At 38.3% G+C, this 25,605-nt stretch overlaps 1 protein-coding gene across 1 annotated transcript in view; it reads left to right on the top strand.

The window, feature by feature from the left end:
- Positions 1-25,345, top strand: part of PHACTR4 (phosphatase and actin regulator 4) — a 62,169-nt gene extending 36,824 nt beyond the window's left edge. The window contains exons 7-13 of the mRNA XM_006862373.1: positions 3,875-4,056; positions 4,818-4,971; positions 15,356-15,411; positions 16,667-16,728; positions 18,005-18,142; positions 19,659-19,735; positions 25,201-25,345. Coding sequence (XP_006862435.1) covers positions 3,875-4,056; positions 4,818-4,971; positions 15,356-15,411; positions 16,667-16,728; positions 18,005-18,142; positions 19,659-19,735; positions 25,201-25,345 — 814 coding nt within the window. The remainder of the gene's footprint in view (positions 1-3,874; positions 4,057-4,817; positions 4,972-15,355; positions 15,412-16,666; positions 16,729-18,004; positions 18,143-19,658; positions 19,736-25,200) is intronic.
- The last annotated feature ends 260 nt before the right edge of the window (positions 25,346-25,605 follow it).

The raw sequence follows: 25,605 nt of genomic DNA, 5'->3' as shown, positions 1-25,605 counted from the left end.
AATTAGGATTTTTCTTTCTTTCTTTTTTTAAAAAAACTATTTTCCTCTTCCTTTGGAAGTTCTGTAACTACATTATTCTTTTTTCTTTGTTGCTGTTGTTGCAACTGTATCTCTGGATGTCTATTGTAGATCTGTTTTTCTAAGTGATATTGTCCTATGTATTAGTCACTGGTTGTTGTCTCCTATTGTTGGTTCTCTATCCAAAGAACTCCCTTTAGTATTTTTTAATAAGGTTGGTTTGGATTTTACAATTTCTTTTAATTTCTGATTGAAATGACCTGATTTCGTCATTATATTTGATAGATAGCTTTGCTGGATATAAGATTCTTGGTTGGCAATTTTATCCCCCATCTTTTATATGTCATCTTTCCTGCATGGTTTCTGTTAACAAATCAGAGCTTAGTCTTAATAGGTCTCCTTTGTAGGTAACTTTACATTTTTCCTGAGCTGCTCTCAGGATTTTTTCCTTGTCTTTTGTTTTTGAAAAGTTTGATTACAGTATGCCTTAGTGTTTTTCTTTTAGAGTCTGTTCTGTTTGGAGTTTGTTCAGTTTCTTTAATGTCTTCTCATTTTTCATGGTGTTAGAGAAGTTTTCTAACAACAACTCTTGTACAGTATTTTCTATGGTTTTTTTTTTGTTGTTGTTGTTTTTGTCTCTTCCTGCTCTGGAATTCCTATCACATGTAAGTTACTTCTCTTGATATAGTGTCTCACATAAATCTTAGACTTTCTTGAGATTTTTTTGTTTTCTTCTGATTGTTCCTCTAGCTGATGAGTATTAAGAAATTTTTCTTCAAGCTCAGTAATTTGGCTTTCCCTTGATTCAATTCTTTTTCTTTGCCCTTTCAACATATTACCTATTCCCGAAGTCTTAGCATTAATCTTCTTACTTGCTAATTGCTGTTTTTTTATGTTTCCCATTTTTCTCAATTATTTTTTTAGTTTGTTTCCTGACTTTTTTCCCATAGTTTTTCTGTTTTCCTTTACTTTATTGGTAGTTTTCTCCATCATTCTCTCAATCCAATTAGTTGTTTAATTAGCATTCTTTTAAATTCTTTATCAGGTAGTTCCAGGACCATTTCTGATTTTATATTTTCTGACTCTGTATTTTGGTCACTTGTTTGAGGCACTCTGCCTTGTTTCTTTGTGTAATCTGAAATTATCTGTTTTCTCTGAGACATTGAGATGCCATGTTTATATTCAATTGATTGTTGTATATTGGTGTATTCTCAGGCACTCACCACATGTCTTTTGGTGGATGTGATAAGAGACTGGAAGTGTGAATGCAGTTCTCTATGTAGTGTAGTTCAGAGCAGAGACTGTACAAGAGGGGGTGCCACTGGCCTTTGGGTTGGTGAGGGTAGATTGTCCACATCCCCAGCTACTAGGGAGGGTACCAGGAACAAAGGAGAATTGTACCCCGTTGCTGCTGAATTGCTAGCCTTGTCCTATTCCTGATGGCTGTGCCACTCCATGCCAACCCACAGTCTGCCCAATTGCTTCTTTCACTGCTCCAGATCAGTTTCCTCTTCCAGTCAGCACTCAGTCCACCTGTCTGTCCCATTATCTGATGCTTAGGATTCCTGGATAACCATCTGTATCTGGTTCACTTTGTTGTAGAGGATCAGTTCAGTGAATATACTTACTCTGCCATCTTGCCCTGGGACCTCTAGAATCTGACTTTTTTTTTCTTCTATTATTTTTTCCATAGCAGAGAGTTCCATGATGACATAAAAATATTTATGTGAAAAATAAAACCACAAGTTTTATATGCTACAAGACAGACAGTGTGATATGGTGCTTACAAACATTCACCTGAGAGTAAAATAATCCTGGATTCAAATCCCAACTTTACAACTTACCTAGTAGCTTGCACTAGTCTAAATTACTTAACTTTCTCCTCTTTAGTTGTCTTATTTGTAAATGGGAACTATACTCCTCTCATAGGCATTAGTGCCTGCCATACAAGCTTGATAGAGAAGAAGTAAGGGAAGTCTAGAGAAAAAGAAGTTACTTCTTTTTTCTAGCCTTGAGCTGGAACTGATCTTATTCCCTCCATCAGCCCTAAATACTGAAACTGTTCACACCAAAACTGATTCTTATGCTTACTTTGTCCTTTCATGACTCACACAAATTATGACTAAACTTGACACTTTTTGATAGATTGAAGAGACTAAAATTATAAAAATAACTGTTGCAGGGTTCTATATTTGTTTTGCCATCATCTTTGACATTTGTTTTGTTTTGTTTAAATGTTTTATTGTGAATTATGTGATAGTTTACATGGGAGAACATTAGTTTTATATTCATTCTATCATATATCATTTCATTGCCATGGTTATAATCCCCTCCATGCATCATCAGCCAACCAAAGGGTATACACTATAAGCCTGCACCCCAGTCGTCAGCACACAGCCCCTGTCCCTCTCTGGATCTAAAGTCCCCAGCTGCTTCATCTCTCCACATCATCATCTCTGCCTCCATCTCAGGCATTACTGCTTCTCTAGTAAGGGTCCCACTCTTGGCTCTTCTCCATTGATGGTCCCAGGGACCTCCGCTCTTAGACTGAAAAGTTAATCACTCCCCTCCTTGCTATAAAATGTCTACCTTTGCATTTCCAACCCTCACAATCAGTCCTCATAACAATTATTCACTATTGTATCACAAGAGCCCTATCTGCATTTCCTTTCATCAGTTCCGCCTAGACAGATTGGGAACTACTCAGTGGAGATTCTACCTTCCTCCACACCCTCTGGATCTAGGTTCCCTCTTCAAAGCTTGTAAGCCAGTAACTTCTTGCCTTTATAGCCTTCCCACCCCCATTTTGGGTAGCCAATGTCCAAGATGCCCATCTCTGTCTACTCTGTGTATGGAGGGGCTGGGAATGATCCTTGATGTAAAGATTTGTTCCCTCTTTTGAGCTACTGCATCCATAGGTGTAGGTCAAGTTAATCAAATTGTATCAGATTACTCTTTTTTTCCTCTTCTTTCTTCTTCTAGTTGAGCTCTGATCACCCAAGTCATTGAAGCCAGGTCAAGTGGGTATTATCTGCAAGTGTGGGTGTTCTTGTGCATATGCCCTCTCTTCTTATCAGCTGGACGCTTCACTCTCCACTCTAGTCCTCTGTGGCTATGTCACTGACTCTGGGCCCAAGGGTCCCCAGGTCTTGCCACACTGCTGGCCAACCAGGTCTCCACCAGCATTCACAGGAGTCTATTGAACGTTGTAGGGCTTAGCTCACTGCTTCGTTGCTGTTATCTTTGACATTTTTGAAGTTAGAACTAGACCCTAGATTGTAGTCTTTTACTCTGGAATGTAAAGAGGAACATTAGTTTTCATCTTTACTTCTCTGTACTCCCTGAATTATTGTTGTTGTCAAGTGCTGTCAACTCATAGTGACCTCAAATAGGATTTCCAAAGCTATAAACCTTTATGGGAGCAGAGAGCTTCATCTTTCTCCTGTGGAGTGGTTGGTAAGCTTGAATCACTAACCTCATGACTTGCAATCCAGTGCTTATCGACAGAGCCACCATGCTCCCAAATTATGTTATCATTTTGTCCCAGTCCACTGTTAAACCAAAGGAAAATAGATTAAGTATATTATTTCAGTCTCTTTCATGACCTAGATACAGTGCTAATTGCTGTACAATCTTCTCATTTATGCAAGCAAAACAAACTTGTTTCTCAAATGTACTCATCAAGGGATAGCTCTTTAAATTAATAGTTGCATTAAAAATTATTCAAGTTAAAGGAGAGAATTATAAATTATTTTATTCATGAAGTTTTCCATAGTTCTTCTTTAGTTATTTGCCTTTAGAATCAAGTTATACTCTTTGTTTCTGAAAGGAAAGTATAATTATGTTAATTTGTTAGTCCAGACGATGAAGAAGAGGAGGAGCACACCCACCCACCTACATTCAGTGAAGAGCTGGCACCTACCTCAGTCACTCCTGAACTACCACAGTGTTTGCAGGAGGAAGAGAAGGAGAGTGACTCTGATTCAGAGGGTCCCATTCGGTACCGAGATGAAGAGGACGAAGATGAAAGCCAAAACAGTAAGAAAGGGAGGGAAAAGCAAAAGAGAAAGTTCTTTTACAGATAAAGCTATTTGCTGGTCTCAGCAAGCTTAAGATGAATGGAAACAGGTACCCTCTCCCATTGAGTTATCTGATTGGCTGGTTTTAGAAGCCACTGTGAAGGACTTGACCCTACTGTCATCTTACTGTTATACCTTGTCAATGAGAGACAGTCAAATAGATTGCTTCTTCTAGATTAAAAACTATTCACCTTGATGGTATTAAAAAATATGCAGTAGAGGAAAGCTGGCAAAGGGGTTATGTTGAAAAACAAAAGTGATGTTTTCTTTCAGTCTAATGACTTATATTCATGAGGCAAAAGGAAAAAAAAATGCTCATACACACAAATCTTTCTGAATACAAGAGTCCTGATTTCTAACTATAGGAAGGCACCTTTAAAGGCAGGTATATTATGAGGTGTTTTAGTGCCAAATAAACATTATTATATTTCAAAGAGATATCCTGTGCATAGATGATTTCTCCTTTAGCAATTCTAAGGGAAACAAACAGAGAACAGGTAAGAGAGAAGATAGTGTTTGCCCATCTGAGAATCTGCTTCAACAGGTTTTTAGATATCTTCAGCTTACCTCTCACCAATGTTTTAGTGTATCCTTTGAGGCCAAGTACAATGTTGGGAAGTTATGTTAGGTTTATTCAGACTCTAGTCTGGCTCCAAGCGAGGTTAAACCTTTGACTTCAAGCCTCAAGCTGCTACATTTTTGTTCTCTCCTTCTGCAAAGGTGCTCTGGCCAATAAAGTGAAAAGGAAAGATACACTGGCAATGAAGTTGAACCACAGACCCAGTGAACCAGAACTAAACCTGAATTCATGGCCCCGAAAAAGCAAAGAGGAGTGGAATGAAATACGACACCAAATTGGGAACACACTGATCCGGTATGTTGTTTGGAGATTGATTTGACTTTTAAGTTTTAGAAGTAATATAATTTCTTTGCAAGCTTTTTAATTGCAATTGAGTGAAGGTTTACAGAAGAGAAATCATCAGTTTTACATTCAACAAATCATATACTTTGTTTCATTTCAATCATTGCATTCCCCTCCGTGTTAACATCACTTACCCTCTCCCTTCCTGTGATTCTTGTTTCTCTTCTTTCCTTCTCTCCCAACCCCTCTGAATTTTGTTATTAGTGAAATGCTGCCCTTTGGATCTTGAATGACTGACCATCCTGTGGTGTGCTTACCTCACTAGTTTGGTCGTCCCTTTTTATACTATCTAATACTTGACTAGAAATTGAGCCACGAGGGTGAGTTCCATTCCAGACTTGAAGGATGTTCAATGACCACAGTCTCTGGTTCCTCTAATCTCTTTCTGACCAGTAAACCTAATCTATTTTTGTTGCACATTTTCTCCCACTCTATCCAGGACCTTCCAATGTGATCCATTTCAGAGCAGTTGGTAGTGGGAGCCAGGCACCATCTAATTCTCCTGTTCTCAGGATCAGTCGTTGAGACTGATAGTCACATGTTCCATTGGTCCATTGGAGTAATTGATTCCAAGCATCTTCATTTTTCATCACTCTTTCCTTCACACAGGGAGAGACCAATAGTTGTACTTAGACGGCCACTCATGAGCTTTTAAGATCCCAATAGTTAATCACAAAAGTAGGATGAGTATAATTTTTTATAGTACATGTTGGACACAGTTGAGTATTTTCTGTGAACTTGGCGATAAAAGAATTAGATAGTACTCAAGCTTTAAACCATATGGTTTTGCATAAGTATCTAGAAAAGTCAAGTGGTTCTCAGGACAGCAAGACTTTTCTGTCACTTTTTTAATCTGGTTCCTCAACTATCAGGTGCCAATCCAGTAAAAGATTCATATTTTTTATTGTATTTTTTCATACATTCTATGTAACTGCCTCCTTTCAATGTGTTAGTGTATTTTTCAAATCAGCTGGAACAAAAAAGGAAAGGAAAGACCAAATGTCAGCCAACTTCCCGTGGAATCTAAGTATATAGACAGGTGTTTCTCCCACTCACATGTTTCTTCTGATGGGCAAAGGAGATAGAACTTTTGACATTTCCTTATAAAATAATTAACTGAGAATGTTCATTATTTACAATATATTTTCTTCTCGTACCGTAGACACCTGGCTTTGCTGTATATGTTGTGTTTTCTTCCAGTAGACTTTTTTTGGGGTCCTAAAACCATTCTTTGCAACTTTTTTATTATCATCATATACAAGGTGGCTTCAAACAGTGAAAAAATTGACTTAGAAGACAGTCCACCAACTTTCTGAAGCCCACCCCTTCTTACAGTTGATCTTTGAACATTGGAGGTTTAAAATGTGCAGTTCCAGTTCTACACTGACCTACGATCTACTCAGAGATGATCAGCATCACTCACCATTTTAACTTGTACTCACAACACTTGAGTACAGCTTAAAACAGTGAGCTCATCATCGTAGCAACAGGGAAATAGTGGCGTATAAGTGGGCCCATGCAGTTCAAACCCATGTTGTTCAAGTATGGGGGAGGTCAGCACCCCTAACCTCCACATGGTTCAAGAGTTTATTATAATTTGTTTATATAAAATATCCAGAACAGGAAATTAACAGAGACAGAACGTGTGTAGGTGCCATGAACTAGGAGGAGGTCTTTTTGGGGTGATGAAAATGTTCTGGAATTAGACAGTGATGATGGTTGCACTGTCTTGTGAATATGCTTTAAAAGGGTGAATTTTATGGTGTATAAATTTTAACTCTATTTAAAAAAATAATCAACCTTGACATACTGTCTTGGAATAGAGAGAAGGATGTGAGTGATGGTCATACCTGTTGGCTCCATTCCTTTCCATGAAGAAGAAACCCTCAAAAGGATGTTTGGTGAAATAAGATTTAACCTAGTAGCCTATAGATTTAAAAGGAAACATAAGGCTATCATTTCTATGAAAGGGTTTTTCTTAAGCATAATGATCAGCCTGTATGACCTCTGTGGTCCATCTATTGTTTAAATTAAAAAGAGAAATTAGAGGGAAGGGAAGTGGCTGCCTCCCATCACATTTGACAATGTCCACAACTCATAGGATACTGATAGGGAAATTAGTTTGGTTGATGTGCATCTGGGTGTGGTACCAAAAGGTACATCTGTGGGAAGGCTGGGAATGTGGCTCTTTACACTGAAAGTCCAGATACTTAGTATATGTTCTTCTTCTTCGTTTTTTAAAATGTACTTATTTAACATTTAATATTTTATTTTGGAAAAAATTTTTCAAACTTACAGGAACATTTCAAAAATGAACTCAGGTTTAGCCTTCAACTAGATTTGCAAACTGTTAACATCTCCAGATTTGCTGTATCATTGACTGTGCATTCTCTCCGTTCCACACGTTTACATACACACTTGGGTTTTTTTTTTTTCCCTTGAACCATTTGAGAATACATTTCAGATATCATGATTCTTTACTTTTGAGTGTTTCAACATGTATGAACAAGGGCATGCTCTTCTATTTATCATAATGAGGAAATTTAGCACTGATAAAAGAGTATTCTCTTTTATTTAATACATAGTGCTTCACCAGTCATCCCAGTATTATCTTTAATAACATTTTCCATCGATCTGGTATCCAGTCTATGTCTCTTATTGTTGTTGTTTAGTGCTGTTGAGTCAGTTCCAACCCATAGCAACCCTGTATAGGGTTTCCAAGGAGCGACTGGTGAGCTTGAACCACTGACCTTGCACTTCAAATGGCTTTGCAGTTTGGCGCATTAACCCACAGCTCCACACCAGGACTCCATGTCTCTTATAGTCTCCTTTAATCTAAAACAGTTCTTTTGCCTTTTTGTTTCTGTGACATCACTTTTAAAGAGCACAGGCTACTTATTTTGCAGGATACTCCTAAATTTACATTTGTGATTGTTCCTTCTGATGAGATTAAGATTGTGCACTTTCTGCTACTCTCATTTATTTACTCATTTATTGTCTCTCTCACCCTCCTTGGTTTATGAGAACAGGGACCTTGTCTGCCTTCTCCATCACTGGACATACTTTCAGAATCTTGGAAGACACCTTATAGCCTTCAGTTGCTTTATCAGTGGGAAAAAAAATAATTCTCCCTTCTGAACATAACAATTATGATTTGCAAGGGTTTGTGGTTTTTTTCCTAGTATAAAAGTAAATACATGTCTATTTTAGAAAGTTTGGAAAATACAAGAATCACCTAAAATCCTATCATCTATAAAACAAGAGTAAGCAAACTTTTTTGTAAATGACCAGATAGTATTTGTTTTAGAATTTGCAGGCCATATACTGGTACAATCTCTGTAAAATATACATATATATATATATGTTTAACCTTTAAAAATGTAAAAACATTTCTTAGCTTGCAAAAGCAAACCTTGGAATTCGATTTGGTCCTAGGGAGAGGTATAATAGTCTATTCTTTCCCAGCATTTTAATATGCATGTTTTACATAAAACTCTGCTTTGGAGTCAATTCTGACCCTTAGCAACTCTATACAGAGTGTCCAAGACTAATCTTTACATGGACAGCCTCATCTTCTTCCCACAGAGCAGATGATGGTTTTGAATTGCCAGTTTTGCAGTTAGCAGCCCAATGCCACCAGGGCTCCTGATCTTTTACACCGTATATGTATATAGTGGAGTCTAGTGTGACACTGTGGGTTAATGCACTGGACTGCAAAGTTGGTTTGAACCACAAGGTCGACAGTTCAAGTTCACCAGCTGCTCCTTGAAAACCCTATACAGGGTCACTATGGTTCAGAACCAACTCAACGGCACTTAACAACAAATAATAATAGTATGATACAGGGTTTTTTGTAATCAGTTTATCACCAGATAATCTTTGTACACTTATATCCGCTGAGTTGATACAATACCAGAGTAAATAAACAAGTATTGCGACTGGAATCCCAGTTCTGCTGCTGCGCTGCTACTCCTCTTGTCACTCCACTGGTATCACCACTTTCTGTCCTTGGGTTGAGGACGTTCAGTGTGCCAGGATCTAGGCTCTTCTTCAATGGTAGTGATCCCTCCTCCTGCTTCTGAGATGGCTCATTTTAAACCCAACAGGATCATAACACTGAGTCTTCTCACTAGAGTTCCAAGTGTTTATAATCACAGTCCTGTTAACAATCACTCACAAGTGAATCATATGATCCCAGCATATTCCCCCACCTTCTTATACATACCTATCTGGAAAAAATCATTTGGTGGGAATTTACAAAGACTATGACTAGAAGAGACATGAAATAATGCACTAAACTGCAAAAAGTGTCTGTGATTTTGTAGCAATACTTTTGACTTACCCTCTTTAATTAATTTAACCATATCCTTATTATTGCATGTTTAAGTTTTTTCTAATTTTTACTACTTTAATTCATTCTAAGTCAGTGGTTCTCAAACTTCATCATTCATCAAAATAAATGGAGAATACCTTATTCATGAGTCAGAAAACTCACTATTAAAATATCAACAGATCCTACACCCATCACCATGTCAGTGTGTCCCACTGGGGCGGCTTGTGTGTTACTGTGATGCAGGAAGCCATGCCATGGGTATTTTAAATACCAGCCAGGCTGCCCATGGAGGACAGGTTTCAGCGGAGCTTCCAGACCATGGCAAACTAGATAGAAGGAAAGGCAGATGATTTTTGCATGTTTAGCCACTGAAAACCTTATGAATAACAGCGACAGTGCCAGATACAGTGCTGGAAGATGAGCGCCTCAGGGCTGCCTCCTCAGAGTGGAGGTAACCATGATGACACCAATGGAATAAAGCTTTTGAGACCTTCTTATGCCAATGATGCACTACTCAAAATGACCAGAAACAACTGGAGCATGGAATGTATGAAGTATGAATCTAGGAAAATAGGAAATTGTAAAAAAACGGAATACATAAATATCAATATCTTATCCTAGGCATTAGTTGAAATGGACTGAAATTGGCCATTTTGTTTACTATGCCAGGGATAACTGATTCAAGAGGAATAGCATTGTTTCATTGTCAAAAAGGACATTCCAAGATCTGTCTTGAAGTACACTGCTCTCTGTGACAGGATAATATTCATTCGATTACAATGAAGACCAGTTAATATCACTATTTTTCAAATTTATGCACTAACCACTAAAGCCAGTGAAGATGAAATTGAAGAATTCTACCAACTTCTGAAGTCTGAAATTGATCAAGCATGCAATCAAAATTTATTGATAACTACTGGTGATTGGAATGCAAAAGTAGGACGCAAATAGGAAGGATCAGTAGTTGGAAAATATGGACTTGGTAACAGAAATGATCCTGGAGACCACATGAGAGAATTGTACAAGACCAATGACTTCTTCATTGCACATATCTTTTTTAGCCAACATAAAAGGTGACTATACACATGGATATTACCAGATGGAATACATAGGAATCAAAGTGACTACATCTGTGGAAAGAGATGGTAGAAAAGCTCGGTATCATCAACCAAAACAAGACCAAGGGCCCAACTGTGGAACTAACCACATATGCAAGTTCAAGCTTAATTTGAAGAAAGTTAAAACAAGTGTGTGAGAGTCAGAATATGACCTTGAACATTGTTGTTGTTAACTGCCGTCAAGTTGGTTCTGACCCATAGCGACCCTATATAGGATTTCTGAGGAACAGCTGGTGAACTTGAACCACTGACCTTGCAGTTCAAACAGCTTTGCAGTCTGATGCATTAACCCACAGCACCAGGACTCCTTGACCATATCCCATCTGAATTTACAGACATCTCAAGAACAAATTTGATGCATTAGACACTAATGACCAAAGATCAGAAGAGTTGTGGATGGCATCAAGAACATCATACAGGAAGAAAGCAGAAGGTCATAAGAAGAACAGGAAAAAAGTGAAAGACCAAATGGATGTCAGAAGAGACTCTAAAACTGGCTCTCCATCATAGAGATGCTAAAACAAATGGAAGACATGAGGAGGTAAAAAAGCTGAATAGAATATTTCAAAAGGCAGCTCAAGAAGACAAACACTGTAACGAAATGTGCAAAGACTTGGAGTTAGGAAACCAAGCCTCAACTAGCAATATTGAAGGAATCTATGAGCAAAATATTGAATGATGCAGAAAGCATCAAAAGAAGATGGAAGGAATACACAAGAGACATATCAAAAAGAATTGGTCAGTGTTCAACCATTTCAAGAGGTAGCATATGATGAAGAAGAATGATAGAGAAGGAAGTCCAAACTGCACTAGAGGCATTGGCAAAAAACAAAAACAAAAAGCAGGGCTCCAGGAATTGACGGAATATAAATCAAAATCTTTTGACAAACTGCTTCAACACTGGAGGTACTCACTCATCATTCTCAAAAAATTTGACTATCTGATTGGAAGAGAACCAGATTTGTGCCCATTCTAAAGAGCTGTGACAACAGAATGTGAAAATCATAAAACACTATCATTTAGATCATAGTCAAGTAAACTTTGCTGAAAATAATACAAAAACAGTTGAAACAGTACATCAACAGGGTAATGCCAGAAATTCAATCTGGATTCATAAGAGGACATGGAACTAGGAATATCACTGTTTACATCAGCTGGGTCTTGGCTGACCCATTTTTGAACAAGGGGCTACTGAGTGGTTTAAAATCAAGAAAGGTGTGTGCCAGAGTTGTATTCTTTTACCAGACTTATTCAACCTGTATTCTGAGCAAATAATCCAAGAAACTAGATTATATGAAAAAGAATGTAGTATCAGGATTGAAGGAAGACTCACAACTCACTGGCAACCTGCAGTATGCAAATGATACAACCATGCTGAAAGTTTTAAAAACATAGTATTTTAAGTCTTCAGTATAGGTTGCACCTCAAAACAAAAATCCTGAAAGCAAAAATCCTCACCACTGGACCAATAAACAACATCATGATAAAAATGTATAAAAGGTTGACAGTATCAAAGACTTCATTTTGCTTGGATCCATTATCAACCACTTAATGGAAGCAGCAGTCAAGAACTCAAATGATATATTGAATTAGGCAATTCTGCCCACAACCTCTTTAAAGCATTCGAAAACAAAAAGAACGGTGTAAGAACTATAGTGTGCCTGACCCAAGTCAAGGCATTTTCAATTGCCTCATACACATGTGATAGTTATACAATGAATAAGGAAGACTTTAGAAGAATTGCTGTATTTGAGTTATGGTGTTGGAGAAGAATATTAAAAGTATCATGGAGAGGAACAAACAAGATGGTGGATCAGGTGGAAGTGTAGTAAGGCGCTCCATCAGCAACAACACAGAATACCAGACCAAGTAGGCTCAGGGGATGGTGCCAGAACTCTGAACCACATATAAAGGAATATTTAGAAGGTTGGAAGGCTTAAAGCTAGGGAAATTTGTAGCAGAAGCAAGAAATCCAGTACTTTCTAATTCAAGACGCTCAGCTGCTCCCAGAGCCGCCATTTTGGGCGAGACCAGGCGGGGGAAGGATCAGAGCAGCCACTGACGCCTGACAACCGCAGAGATAAAGGTGTGGACATTTTTTTTTTTTTGTATCTGGTCATTGGTCTCTCACTGTCGGCGCACTTCCATTCTGATGATTATAGGGGTGCCTGAGCTAGTGGACTCCCCAGCCCCACCCTCAGGCGGTACTACTACGCATGTGCACAGATCCCCTTGAAATTTAAAGAGACAGTTTCCAATCAAAACCAAACGGCCACAGCTGGCCCTGAACTGTTTATAACTAGAAAAAAAGGCCTGAATGAGGATTGTGGAGCAGGACAGGCAGACTAAAAAGGAAATCGACCAAAAATTAAATCCTGAGCTATGTCACAACAACCAACAGTGGCATCTTGAAATTTCGCAGGAAGAAGAGTAAAAAGGGAAGCCCATCTCCTGATCACATCTACCTGGAGGCAATCAGAAACCATAAAAAATACCAAAATACATACCCATCTAAGTATTAAAGCCACAGATAACCCCTGAATATGCCCAACAAACAGAAGCAGATGACCATATCAGCACATGTCCAAAAATGAGATAAAGTGACTGAGGCAAATGAGCTGGAAGTAGACTTACACTCCGTATTGGAAGATGGACCCTAGGACCCTCAAGGGAGAAGCGCACAAGCAGAATGCAGGACCTTATCCAGAGAAGCAGCTACGCCAGAGACGGAGGCAGAGATGAGGGCATGGAGAGGGGGACTGGCTGAGGATTGGGGAGATTCATGGTCAGGAGGCAGACTTACAGAATGTGCCCTTTGGAGATGTAAATTATTATATATACCTGAGTGGTGGTTTTGTTTTGTTTTTTAAAAAAAGCTAAAGTGCATAGAGAGAAATACTGTTAACTGATGGCACATGGAGGGGATTAAAATCATTGTAATGAAACAAGGTATATGATTTGTTAAATGTAAAACTGATGATATGCCCTGTAAACTTTCACTCAATCCACAATAAAAACCTTTAAAAAAAAAAAAAAGTACCATGGAGTACCAGAAGAACAAACAAATCTATGTCTGAAGAAGTACAGCCAGAATGTACCTTAGAAGTCAGGATAGCAAGCCTTCATCTCTCATACTTCAAACATGTTACCAGGAAGAACAAGACCCTAGAGAAAGGATATCATGCTTGGTAAAGTAGAGGGTCAGTAAAAGACAGAAAGACCCCCAACGAGATGGATTAGCACAGTGGCAACAGCAGTGGGCTCAAGAACAACATCAATTGTGAAGATGGTGTAGGACCAGGCATGTTTCCTTCTGGATCGCTGAGTCGGAACTGACTCAATAGCACCTAACAACACAACAGATTCAACACAATTCCTATCAAAATTCTCCAACAGGCTTTCCTTTTTTTAATTGGCAAACTGATTTTTTAAATTTCTAAAATTCTTTGAAAATACAAAATATGTAGAATAACCAAAATCATGAAAGAAAAAAAAAAAGGCAGTGTCGTGAAGTTGAAAAACAAACAACCTTATTTCAAGATTATTATAAAGCTTGAAATGGTATTGGTATATTGTTGTTAAGTGCCATCGAGTCAGTTCCGACTCATAGCAACTCTGCATAGGGTTTCCAAGGAGCAGCTGGTGAGTTTGAACTGCCAACCTTGTGGTTAGCAGTCCAGTGTTTATCTTACTGCACCAATAAAGATAGTCAAATAGATCAGTGGAACAGAATAAACAACCCAAAGATCTGGTCTTGGCGGTGGTGGTGTTGGCTGCTGTCAAGTCAATTCATACTCATAATGACCCTACATGACAGACTAGAGCTGCCCCACAAGGTGTTCATGACAATGATCTTTATAGGGACCTTCTGGTGTAGGATCAGCACTGGTCTGTGAACCATAAGGTTGGCAGCTCAAATCCACCACTTGCTCCTCAGAATCCCTATGCAAGGTTCTGAGTCGGAACGGACTCAATGGCACTTAACAACAATAACAATAATCTTTATAGGAGCCACTAAGTGGACTCTCCATCCTTTTGGTTAGCAGTCTAGAGCTTAACCAGAGCTCCTTACCCTACCTATAAGAGGGGGCTTAAAAAAGCTCGTGGAAATTTTCCATTATCTTTTAATTCCATTTTTCCACTAACTGATTTTTTTATAACAGTACAAAGTCAGTTTAAAAGAGAAAGAATAATTTTTATAACTAAAAGACATTGGAACAATTGGCTATACATATATAAAATTAATCTCAACTCATACTTTGCAAAATTTATGCATCTGCAAAATTAACTCAAAATAGATCATAAACTTAAATACAAAAGCTACAGCTAGGAAACTTCTAGCAAGAACAGAGAAAATCTTTGTGACTTTAAGTTTGACAAAATTTTGGCCTCAAAAGCATGATCCAGAAAAAATTGACAAGTTAGATGTCATCAAAAAATTGTAACTTCTTTTCTTTGAAAGACACTATGATATAAAGTATCTCAGACCTCATCCTAATTTCCTGAACCTAAATTGCTGTTCATTTGCCTTGGGAAACTGTTTAGGACCCACACCATCCAGTCTAAACCCCTCATTTTACAGATGAAGATGCTAAGAATCTAACAGAGGTTTTATGTGTGTGTGTACATGGTGATAGGATTAATTGGTGTCAGAGCTAGAACTAGAATCCTGACTTTCTCTTTGCCTGTACATTTCTTTTTCATCTTATGGAAGGTATGTTAGTATTTTCAATATGGACATTGTTTTATTTAAAGTGGATTAAGTGAAACTAGCAAACAAGTTTGAAAATCTATTGCTTTCTTATAGGGGGTGATCTAAACTAAGGTTAAAAAAAAAGATTGGGGGGTTTAACACTGACAGTAATTCATGCTTATCTCCTTTCAGTCGCCTGAGTCAAAGACCAACACCAGAAGAACTAGAACAACGAAATATACTACAACGTAAGTCCACCTATGGAAATAAAGTTGTATTGATTTTATTTGCATATTCTTGACTTTAATTTTCTTTACAAAGAAAAGATGCAGTTACTACAATAGTCCAGCCAGAGAAGGACTATTGGTATATTTTTTCTTGAAGAAACATAATTCCCCTGCATTTCCTTTGGAAGACCCCATTGTTGTATTGTTTAATGTACTATGATACTCCTCAGAAAATTTTGTTTAAAGTTCTCATAGTCTCCTGAAACTGCTTGGGTCATTTGGGAGGATTTGACAGTGTGCAATAGGTATGGCCCAAGTTACCTCTGGCTTTAGGGAACTAAGGTTGCAGCTTTGCACATGAAGGAGGGACCCTTCTGTTCCTTGTGGAATATGAGGACTGGGGTGCAAATCCCAGTGCAGCGGTCTTCCTGTATCTCTTAACATTATAAGACTTTTTCTTACCTCTTAGTATTTGTAAATCCACAATTTGCATTCTGTGAACATCATTAAATTTTGATAGGTTGTTTTAACCTTGTTTTGATTTTCCAGATTATAGAGTAAAAATTGGCCATAACAACCTCTGTATGAAGAGGTATGGTCTTCCCAAAGATCACTTCTGTACATGTTCAATCTCTGCCCTGTCCACCCCCTGTTTTCTTGACTCTATTTGGATATATACAACTTAGTCACTTAGCAAATCAGTGTAGCAACCTTTATAAACAGATCACATGAAGCTTCATGTGATCCTTATTCCCTATTCTTTATGGTTACTCTTGAGCAGGGTTCCACAAACTTTTTCTTAAAGAGCAGATAGTAAATATTTCCAATTTTAGCGTAGTGGTTATGAGTCAGGCTGCTAACCTCAAGGTCAGCAGTTTGAAACTACCAGCTATTCTGTAGGAGAAACATGAGGTTTTTTGCTCCCGTAAAGATTTACAGCCTCGGAAACCCTAAACATAGTCGCTATGAGTCGAAGCAACTCCACAGCACTAACCCACCAGCCAACCAGTCAGTTACTTAAAAAGCCATTTAAAATGTAACCATCTGAAAGTGTAAAGGCCATTTTTAGCTTCTAAGCAGTTAAAATATGGGTAGCTGAAACAGATTTGGCACCAAAGTTTTGAACCCTGCTCTTAAATATTTTACTCTAGTAGTTAGCAAGAAAAATATCTTCGTTGAAGCCTGTAATAAATATTTGAGGTATAGTTACTTAAAAGTTTAATATGAAAAGTTTCATTTTGAAGTAATAATTTTTGTTCCTGACTCTAAACTGTAGCTAAAAATGAAGCTGATCGTCAGGCTGAAAAACGAGAGATTAAACGTCGTCTTACTAGAAAGGTACTGCTGCCTGTGTGTTTGGTTTCAGTGTGTTGACTATCTGTCATGTCATGTATTTGGATGACCTATTTGATTTAAAAAAAAACTAATTTGACTTGAAATGCTATAGATTGCTGTGAAAATTTAAACAGGATATAAATATAGGAAACAACACATCATTATCAAGAGCAACTTTTTTTTTCCATTTGTATTGTTCAAAGAACTGGCACAAGAAGATGCTCAATACATATTTAACTAGAAACATTTTTACTTTCCAGTTAGATCTGGGGTTTTGAGGTAAGCCTGTCCAACTGTAAACAGTAACAAGAAGAATATGTTGCATTCAGTTTGTCAAAGCCAACTGGTTGTTTTCTAATCAAGAGGAGCTAAATTGAACTGACCTTTAGTAATGATGTCTGAGAAGTATCAAAAAATCAACTGTGATTTCTTTGTGATCCAAATCAATTTAGACTTTGTTTCTGTTTCAGCCCTATGTTAGCTTTTGAGCACCAGGCTTAATCCTTTGCTCCTTTCCTTCCTAACATAATAGGTTGTAATTGCTTTCCATACATTCTGATTTGGTCTGAATTCTCTAAGTAATTAGAATTAATAAGAATCCCAGGAGAGCAAGGGTTGTAAACATTCTATTCCTGATTTCTCTGATTTCTTCCCTTCCTAGATAAAGTGTCCTTGATAAACTGAGGATAGGTAGAAGCTGATAAATTAAGGATAGTTAGAATCCTGAATGGATTTATTACTGAGCAGATTGCCCAATTGTGCAGCCTCAAATTGTAGTTTGTTATAGAATATGTTGCCTTGGACATTGTCGATGTTAGAAGGAAATTTACCGTTAATGTTATCCACTAGTAGATACTGCTTGTATTTAAAATGCATTTATTTTCTGATACACTTGTGTATGTGTTTATAGCCCTAGCTGTTTCCATAAAGAATAAAAACCATGATATCTAAAATGTGGTTCACAGACAGAATCTCAGGCCTTACCCCAGACACACTTATCAGAACATAAACTTCAACAATATTTAATAGGAAACATTACATTGTGAAAAGCATTGGATTAAACAGTGATTCTGGATCTTAACTGTGTATTGAGGAGTTTTATAAAACTCCTGTGTCCAGAATTGTTAAATTGGAATCCAAGCATCCATCAGTACTATTTAAAGCTCCCCAGGTGATCCCAATGTGCGCTGAAGGTTAGAGCACTGGGTTACAGGTAATTTTAATTTATGATTGATGCCTAATTCCTGGCACAGCAAACTAAAAAGCTCCATTTTTGCAGCTCAGTCAAAGGCCAACTGTGGCTGAACTACTAGCCAGGAAGATTCTGAGGTTTAATGAGTATGTTGAGGTAACAGATGCGCAAGATTATGACCGACGAGCTGACAAACCTTGGACCAAACTGACCCCTGCTGACAAGGTAACCAGAAAGCTTGCTTTAAAATTTTTTTCTTTATTTGAAGGATGCAAGACACTAACTAGGATTTCTGTGGTGCTGTAGCTAAAGCACTAGCCACAGTACAGGAGAAAGATGTGACAGTCTGCTTCCATTAAAGCCTTGGAAACCCTACATAGCAGTCCTGCCCTGTCCTTTCTATAGGTTGGCTATGAGTTAGAATTGATTCAAGGTCAGTCAGTGAGTTAAAGCACTAACTAGAAGGGGGAATTATAAACAAAGTTACTGGTTTTGATATAGTGTTAAATTTCAAATCAGGATACTAAATGCCAAAATGTAACTGAAAGAAAAGAAAATCCCTATTATATTACAGAGGACAAAAAATAAAACCCGGAGGGAAATAAAGCACTCCTTATCAGTGGTTATGTTTAGTTGGAGGCAGTTTGGGTGATACATTTTAACGATATGCACATTTTACTTTTATAATGGGAAACCCATTTTTCATGCTGTGGGAACTCTAAAAGCTATAGTCTCGCTTCAAGATTCTATACAGCTTTTCAAGGATTTTGATTTAACTGGGGGTTTTAGAGTGCTTGTACTATAAATGGTATTAAGAGAGGAAGTGGTGTGAGTGGGACTCAGAGCTCAGTACACTGGGTGTGACCTGGCATCTTTCCTATTTCTGGGTTGCCTGGTGGGAATGCAGTGACTCAAAAAGTAAGGACAATGATGATCTTGACCTACACCTATGGAAGCAGTAGCTCAAAAGAGGATACAAATCCTTACTGCAAGAATCATTCCCACCCTCTCCACACACAGAGTAGACAGGGATGGACAACTTGGACATTGGCTACCCAAAATGGGGGGGCTACAAAGGCAAGAAGTGACTGGCTTACAAGCTTTCAAGAGGGAACCTAGATCCAGAGGGTGTGGAGGAAGGTAGAATCTACAGTGAGTAATATCCAGTCTGTCTAGGGCGGGGCTGATGAAATGAAATGCAGATGGGTCTCTTGTGATACAGTAGTGAATAATTGTTTTCAGGACTGATTGTGAGGGTTGGAAATGTAAAGGTAGACATTTTGTAGCAAGGACGGGAGTGATTAACTTTTCAGTCTAGGAGCGGAGGTCACTAGGACCATCAATGGAGAAGAGCGGAGAGCGAGACCCTATCCAGAGAAGCAGCGATGCCTGAGATGGAGGCAGAGACGATGACATGGAGAGATGGAGCAGCTGGGGACTTGAGATCCAGAGAGGGAGAGGGGCTGTGTGCTAACAACCGGGGGGCCGGGGGCGGGGGGTGGCAAGCTTGCAAGGTATACCCTTTGGTTGGTTGATGATGCATGGAGGGGATTGTAACTGTGGCAATGAAATGATATACGATAGAATGAATGTAAAACTAATGTTCTTCTCCCATATAAACTATCACATAATTCACAATAAAACATTTATTTTAAAAAGGACAAGAGAGAATAGATAGCAAATCAACTCCTCGAGTACAGCAAATAGAAGCTAGTGCAACATTTTTCTCTCTTTTCCACAGGCTGCCATAAGAAAAGAATTAAATGAATTTAAAAGCTCAGAGATGGAGGTTCATGAAGAAAGCAAACATTTTACACGGTAAGACTCAAGAGACCCAATACTATGAACTAAATGGAGCCCCTGAAAACATACAAACACACTTACAAATCAGAGGCGGTCAGCTATGATTCTACTGACATGATTACAAGAAAGGTTCTCAGTGGTGACTGCAAGAAGATGACCTTCAGCAAAAGGGATGAGAACTAAGAGTTAATAAATACCTATTCTGCATGTGGCAGTTAATGTATATTATTTTTCCTTGCTGTTGCAATTCATGTTAATATCCCCATTTTATAGGGAAGGAAATGGAAACTCAGGAGGGTTAAATAACTTGCTTACCTTGCTAGTTAATTGCAAGACCAAGTTTTAGAGAAAGGAATAAATGACTCCTTTCCCTGCACTTCACTGTTCCAGGTTATATATGAGGAAGTTGTGCTACACTGATAAGATCTGGTTTCACTTCTATCTAGCATAGTTGATCTTACCAAGGTTAAAAAAAAAATCTGCCCTTTGCAAAGGAATATTTAGATTCAAAATTAACTGTTGTGATTAAGGACCACTCAATAGCTTTAAAAAAAAAAAATCCAGCTACAGATGAAATTAGTGAAAGTATCTTTCTGTGACTATCAGAGCATTTATAAAAAGAGGCTAAATGAAAGAAGATATAATAGCAAATACAGAGTTTGCTATAAAAAGAACAAGTAAAGTTGGAAAATAAAATTTTTTCAAGGTGTTTTCCGTAAGTATACCTCCACTCCTCACTTATTGACATTGTTAGATTCCAGAAAACAGGTCATTATGCAAAAATTGGCATTATACAAAAATGGAGGATAACCACTGCAAATCATAAAATGGAGAATGACTACATCACAGTTAATTTGTAATTATGCATGTATGCAGTTATGAAATGATGTCATTTATAGCTGCCAAATCACTAAGAATCAAGGCCCAGCCAAGTTGATGCATAACCTTAACCATCACAGCTAGCACTGCTCTTGCCTCACTGCTCAGCATTCAGTACTGCTAGATGGACGTTAGTACAAGAGATAGGTAGATTTTTTCACTAGTGTCATAAATACAGAATGTTGAATGACAGTTGTCAAATAAGGAATATGTATATGGCCAAATTAGTATTTTGACCACAGAATTGTCTTGTACTAAGCTCTGACAGGAAAGAAGGTAAATTCTTTGAACAGTGAAAATACCATTCAAGACACTGACATACAAACATGAATGACAGATTTACTTGTCGGCAAGGAGTTAGTAATATAGAAAAAGACCTATGTTTTATTAAATGCAGTACAATCAATATACAATATAAATGCCTGAGTCAATCTGATAGGATTCATATGCCAACACTGTCACTTCCTAGCTATGTCAGTATTAGTTATGTTTGTTTAAAATAGTTATATAGTGCTATGTTGTTGTTGTTAAGTGCTATCTAGTTGGTTCCAACCCATAGGAAGAGGAATACGGTTTGCTAAGGAAGAGTCATAGAAAAGGTGACATACAGGCTGGATCTACAGTATGTAAAAGGATTTATCTGCATGAGAAGGAAGGAAAGAACATTTCAAGCAGTCGGACCATAAGCGAGACCTTCTGTTGTTATTAGGTATGATCAAGCTGGTTCCAATTCATAGCAATCCTATGCACAAAAGAATGAAACACTGCCCAGTCCTGTGCCATCTTCATTTTGTCATTATATTTAAGCCATTTGTTGCTGCCACTGTTTTGTTCCATCTCATTGAGGGGCTTCCCTTTTCTTTGATCACCCTCGACTTTACCAAGCATGGTATCCTTCTCCAGGGACTAGTCCTTTCTGACAACATGTTCAAAGAGGAAGAGACTAAGTCTAACCATCCTCAGTTGTGATGAGCATTCTGGCTGTACTTCTTCCAAGACAGATTTGTTTGTTCTGGCAGTCCATGGTATATTCAATATATACCAATGCCATAATTCAAATGCATCAATTTTTCTATGGTCCTCCTTATTTATTGTCCAACTTTCACATCCATATGAAGTGATTGAAAATACCATGGCTTGGGTCAGGCACACTTTAGTCTTCAAACTGATCTCTGTCTTTACCACTTTAAAAGAGGTCTTATGCAGCAGATTAGACTAATGCAATGCGTCATTTGGTTTCTTGAATGCTACATCCATGAGTGTTGATTGTGGATCCAAGCAAAATGAAGTCTTTGACAACTTCAATCTTTTCTCCATTTATCTTGATGTTACTTATTGGACCATTTTTGAGGATTATTGAGGCCCAATCCATACTACAGGCTGTAGTCTTTGACTATCTTCAGTAAGTATTTTAAATTCTCTCTACTTTCCACAAATTGTTAATAAATTCTCCTTCAATCCGGATGCCACATTCTGTTTCACATAATCCAGTTTCTCAAATTATTTGCTATCATGCCAATTTAATTAATAATGGTGAAAGGATACAATCCTGATGCACACTTTTCCTAATTTTAAACCATTTCGTATCCCCTTGTTTTGTTTGAATGATTGCTTCTTGGTCTATGTATAGTTCCTCATTAGCACAGTTAAGTGCTCTGGAATACTCATTTTTTGCAATGTTATTTATTTATACTTTGTTATGATCCATACAATCAAATGTCTTTGAGTAATCAGTAAAGATTTTGCATGGTCAATAAAGTCCTGATGTGGCTCTGTATGGTAAGTGCTGGACCACAAGTTCGGCTCTTTAAATCCATCAACTACTCCTCATAGGGCCACTGTGAGTCAGGACCAACTCAACAGCACTTAACACCTACAACAAACATCTTGCTAGCATCCTCTGCTTTTAGCCAAGCTCCATCTGGTATCAGCCATTATAGCCCTAGTTCCACATCCTCTGAATCCGGCTTGAATTTCTGGCAGCTCCATGTCAATGTACTGCTAGAACCATTTTTGAAATATCTTCAGCAGTATTTTACTTGCATGTGATATTAATGATATTATTTGATTATTTCAGCATTCTGTTGGGTCATTTTTCTTTGGAATGGTCACAATTGTGAATCTCTTCTAATTTGTTGGTCAAGTGACTATCTTCCATACTTCTTTGCATAAATAATTCAGCACCTCCAGCACTATACATCAGTTTGTTGAAACACTGCAATTTGTATCCTGTCAATGCCTAGAGCCTTGTTTTACACCAGTGCCATAAGTGCAACTTGGACTTCCTACCATTGGTTCTTGATCATATGCTACCTCTTGAAGTGGTTGAGCACTGACCAGTTCTTTTTGGTTCAGGGATTTTGTGTATTCCTTCCATCTTATTTTCATCTTTTGTGCAACCAGTCAATATTTTGTCCACAGAATCCTTCAATATTGCCACCCAGAGATTGAATTTTTTTTCTTCAGTTCATTCAGCTTAAGAAATGCTGAGCATGTCTTCCTTTTTGTTTTTTTTAACTCCAGGTCTTTGTACATTTCATTATAATACTTAGTCTTCTCAAACCATGGGAGGGAGATAAGTGAGGCCATTATTGTTGTTAGGTGTTGTCAAGTCTATTCCGACTCATAGCAACCCATACACAACAAAACAAATACTGTCTGGTCCTGTGCCATCCTCACAATTGTTGTTACATTTTAGCCCATTGTTGTTGCCACTGTGTCAGTCCATTTTGTTGAGTGTGCTCGTCTTTTTTTATTGACCCTCCACTTTACCAAGCATGATATCCTTCTCTAAGGACTTAATCCCTCCTGACAACATGTCCAAAAAGCAATAGACAAGTCTTACCATCCTTGCCTCTAAAGAGCTTTCTGGCTATACTTCCAAGATAGATTTGTTTGTTCTTTTGGTTGTCCATGGTACTTTCAATAGTCTTCACCAACACCACAATACAAAAGCATCTATTCTTCTGTGGTCTTCCTTGTTCACTGTCTGTCACAGAATATGACACAATTGAAAATATCAATAAGTGAGACCCTAAGAGGTAGGAAAGTCTGGTGCTTATGGGTAACTGGAAATGTGGCTAGAGCAGAGGATGTGTAGGGAAAGATGAGGCCAGATAAGTAGGTTGCGATACCAGTTGTCATTGAGTTGTTTTTTGACTCATTGCAAGCCTATTTTGACTCATTGCAAAAATGAAACTGTACACAGAGTTTCAATGGGTGTGACCTTATGGAGGTAGATTGCCATGCCTTTCTTCAGAGGTGCTTCTGAGTGAAAATCAAATCACTTTTGGTTAGTAGACAGGCATGTAACCATTAGTACCACCGAGGAACTCTTCTATGGAATTGTTGTTGTTAAGTGCAGTTGAGTCAGTTCTGATTCACAGCAATCCTGTATAGGGTTTCCGAGGAGTGGCTGGTGGTTTTGAACCACCAACTTTGCAGTTAGAAGTCCAGTGCTTATCCTACAAAACCACACCAGGAATTAGAAGGATGAAATATAAAAAGAAGTCAAAATGACTGTTAAGATTTCTAATGAGATTTTTTATGGCTATGAAGAAGGTAAGTAGTTCATGCTTACAGTTTAGGACATTTATTCAATAATTGGAGTCCTGATATGGCACTGTGGGATAAAGCACTGGACTGCAAGGTTGGTTGGAACCACAAGTTCAAACTCACCAGCTGCTCCTTGGAAACCCCATATAGGATCGCTATGAGTCAGAAATGACTTGACGGCACTTAACAATAACATTCAATATTTATTTATTGACCACCTACTAGATAAATGATAGGTACAATGCTAGGTACCTTGGTACAACAGGAATCAAGATAAAGTCCCTGTCCCCAAAGAGCTTTAATCCTAAAAGAAAAGGCAAACAATAAACAAAGTAAAAAATAAATTATTTATTTGATTTTGAAGAGCATATAACACTGAGGTAGAGATACCTAGAAGATAGTTGGATACTCTAGCCCAAAGTTAAGGAGAAAAGCAAGGCTAAAAAATACAGATTTATGGAAGACAGTAGAACTTTAGAGGGGGGAAAAATTTTTATTGAAAAGGTAACTAGAGGGAAAAGAATCAGGAAAGCAGATTGAAGAAGAGAAGTCGAAGAGGAAGAATGCAATCTCAGGGAAAAATAGTGTCATGGAAGCTAAAAAGGTGTCAACAAGTAAGGAAGAGGGTGAGGAGCAGCAGGTGCTACAGAAAAGTCAGGTAGAGTTAGCACCGAAGACAGAGGAGGAGACTTATTTGTTTTAATTAATTGTAACATTTCTTTGCTATTAGTTTTATAATAGGAACACATTCTACATGATCTGATCATCTGTCTCTTTCTGATCATCTGTTTTAGCTACCATCGTCCATGATGCTGAAATTTGAGAGACGGACTAAACGACAACCCCCAAAACAGGCTGTTTTGTTGCTGTGTCCTCTAGAGTGACAGCGAAAAGGCACTTCAGTGCTTCCCCAGCCCAGTGAAAACCAGGCCCTCTGGAGTGAGCAGCACGTCTATGAATGTAGTGTGTCACTGGAATGAACTTCATGTACTGCCCCTGAGGCACAGCTAAACTTATCAGTGCTTCTGAATTTTTTAATTTTGCAGCATACTCGCAGCATCCTTCTTCACCAGCCACCAAAGTTCTGGGCCCCGTTCAAGGCCCCAGGTTCATTGGCTGTACCCCCAGATGACTGCCTATGCTCAGGCACAGTTTGCACCATCAGCCTTACCTGCCCTGCCCTGGTTGTGAGACCACTGGTGTAGTGCTAAGTGTCCGCCATCACAATTGACAGAGGGGAAAGCCTCTTCTGGAGGCAAAGTGCCTGCCCTCCAGGGGAAGCTTTCTTACCATACTGGCATGTCAGTTGGAAAAGCATTGCACTATACCTTTTATAGAGAGCCCTGGGGGGCAGTGGTTAAGCACTGGACTGATTCCAACCCACTAGCCGTTGCACGGGAGAAAGATATGGCAGTCTGCTTTTGTAAAGATTTACAGCCTTGGAAACCCTA

The sequence above is a fragment of the Chrysochloris asiatica genome, unplaced genomic scaffold (assembly GCF_000296735.1).
Source record: "Chrysochloris asiatica unplaced genomic scaffold, ChrAsi1.0 scaffold00047, whole genome shotgun sequence".
Taxonomy (NCBI): domain Eukaryota; kingdom Metazoa; phylum Chordata; class Mammalia; order Afrosoricida; family Chrysochloridae; genus Chrysochloris; species Chrysochloris asiatica.
The sequence above is the reverse complement of the archived record's forward strand: the minus strand, read 5'-3'. Positions and strand labels throughout refer to the sequence as shown.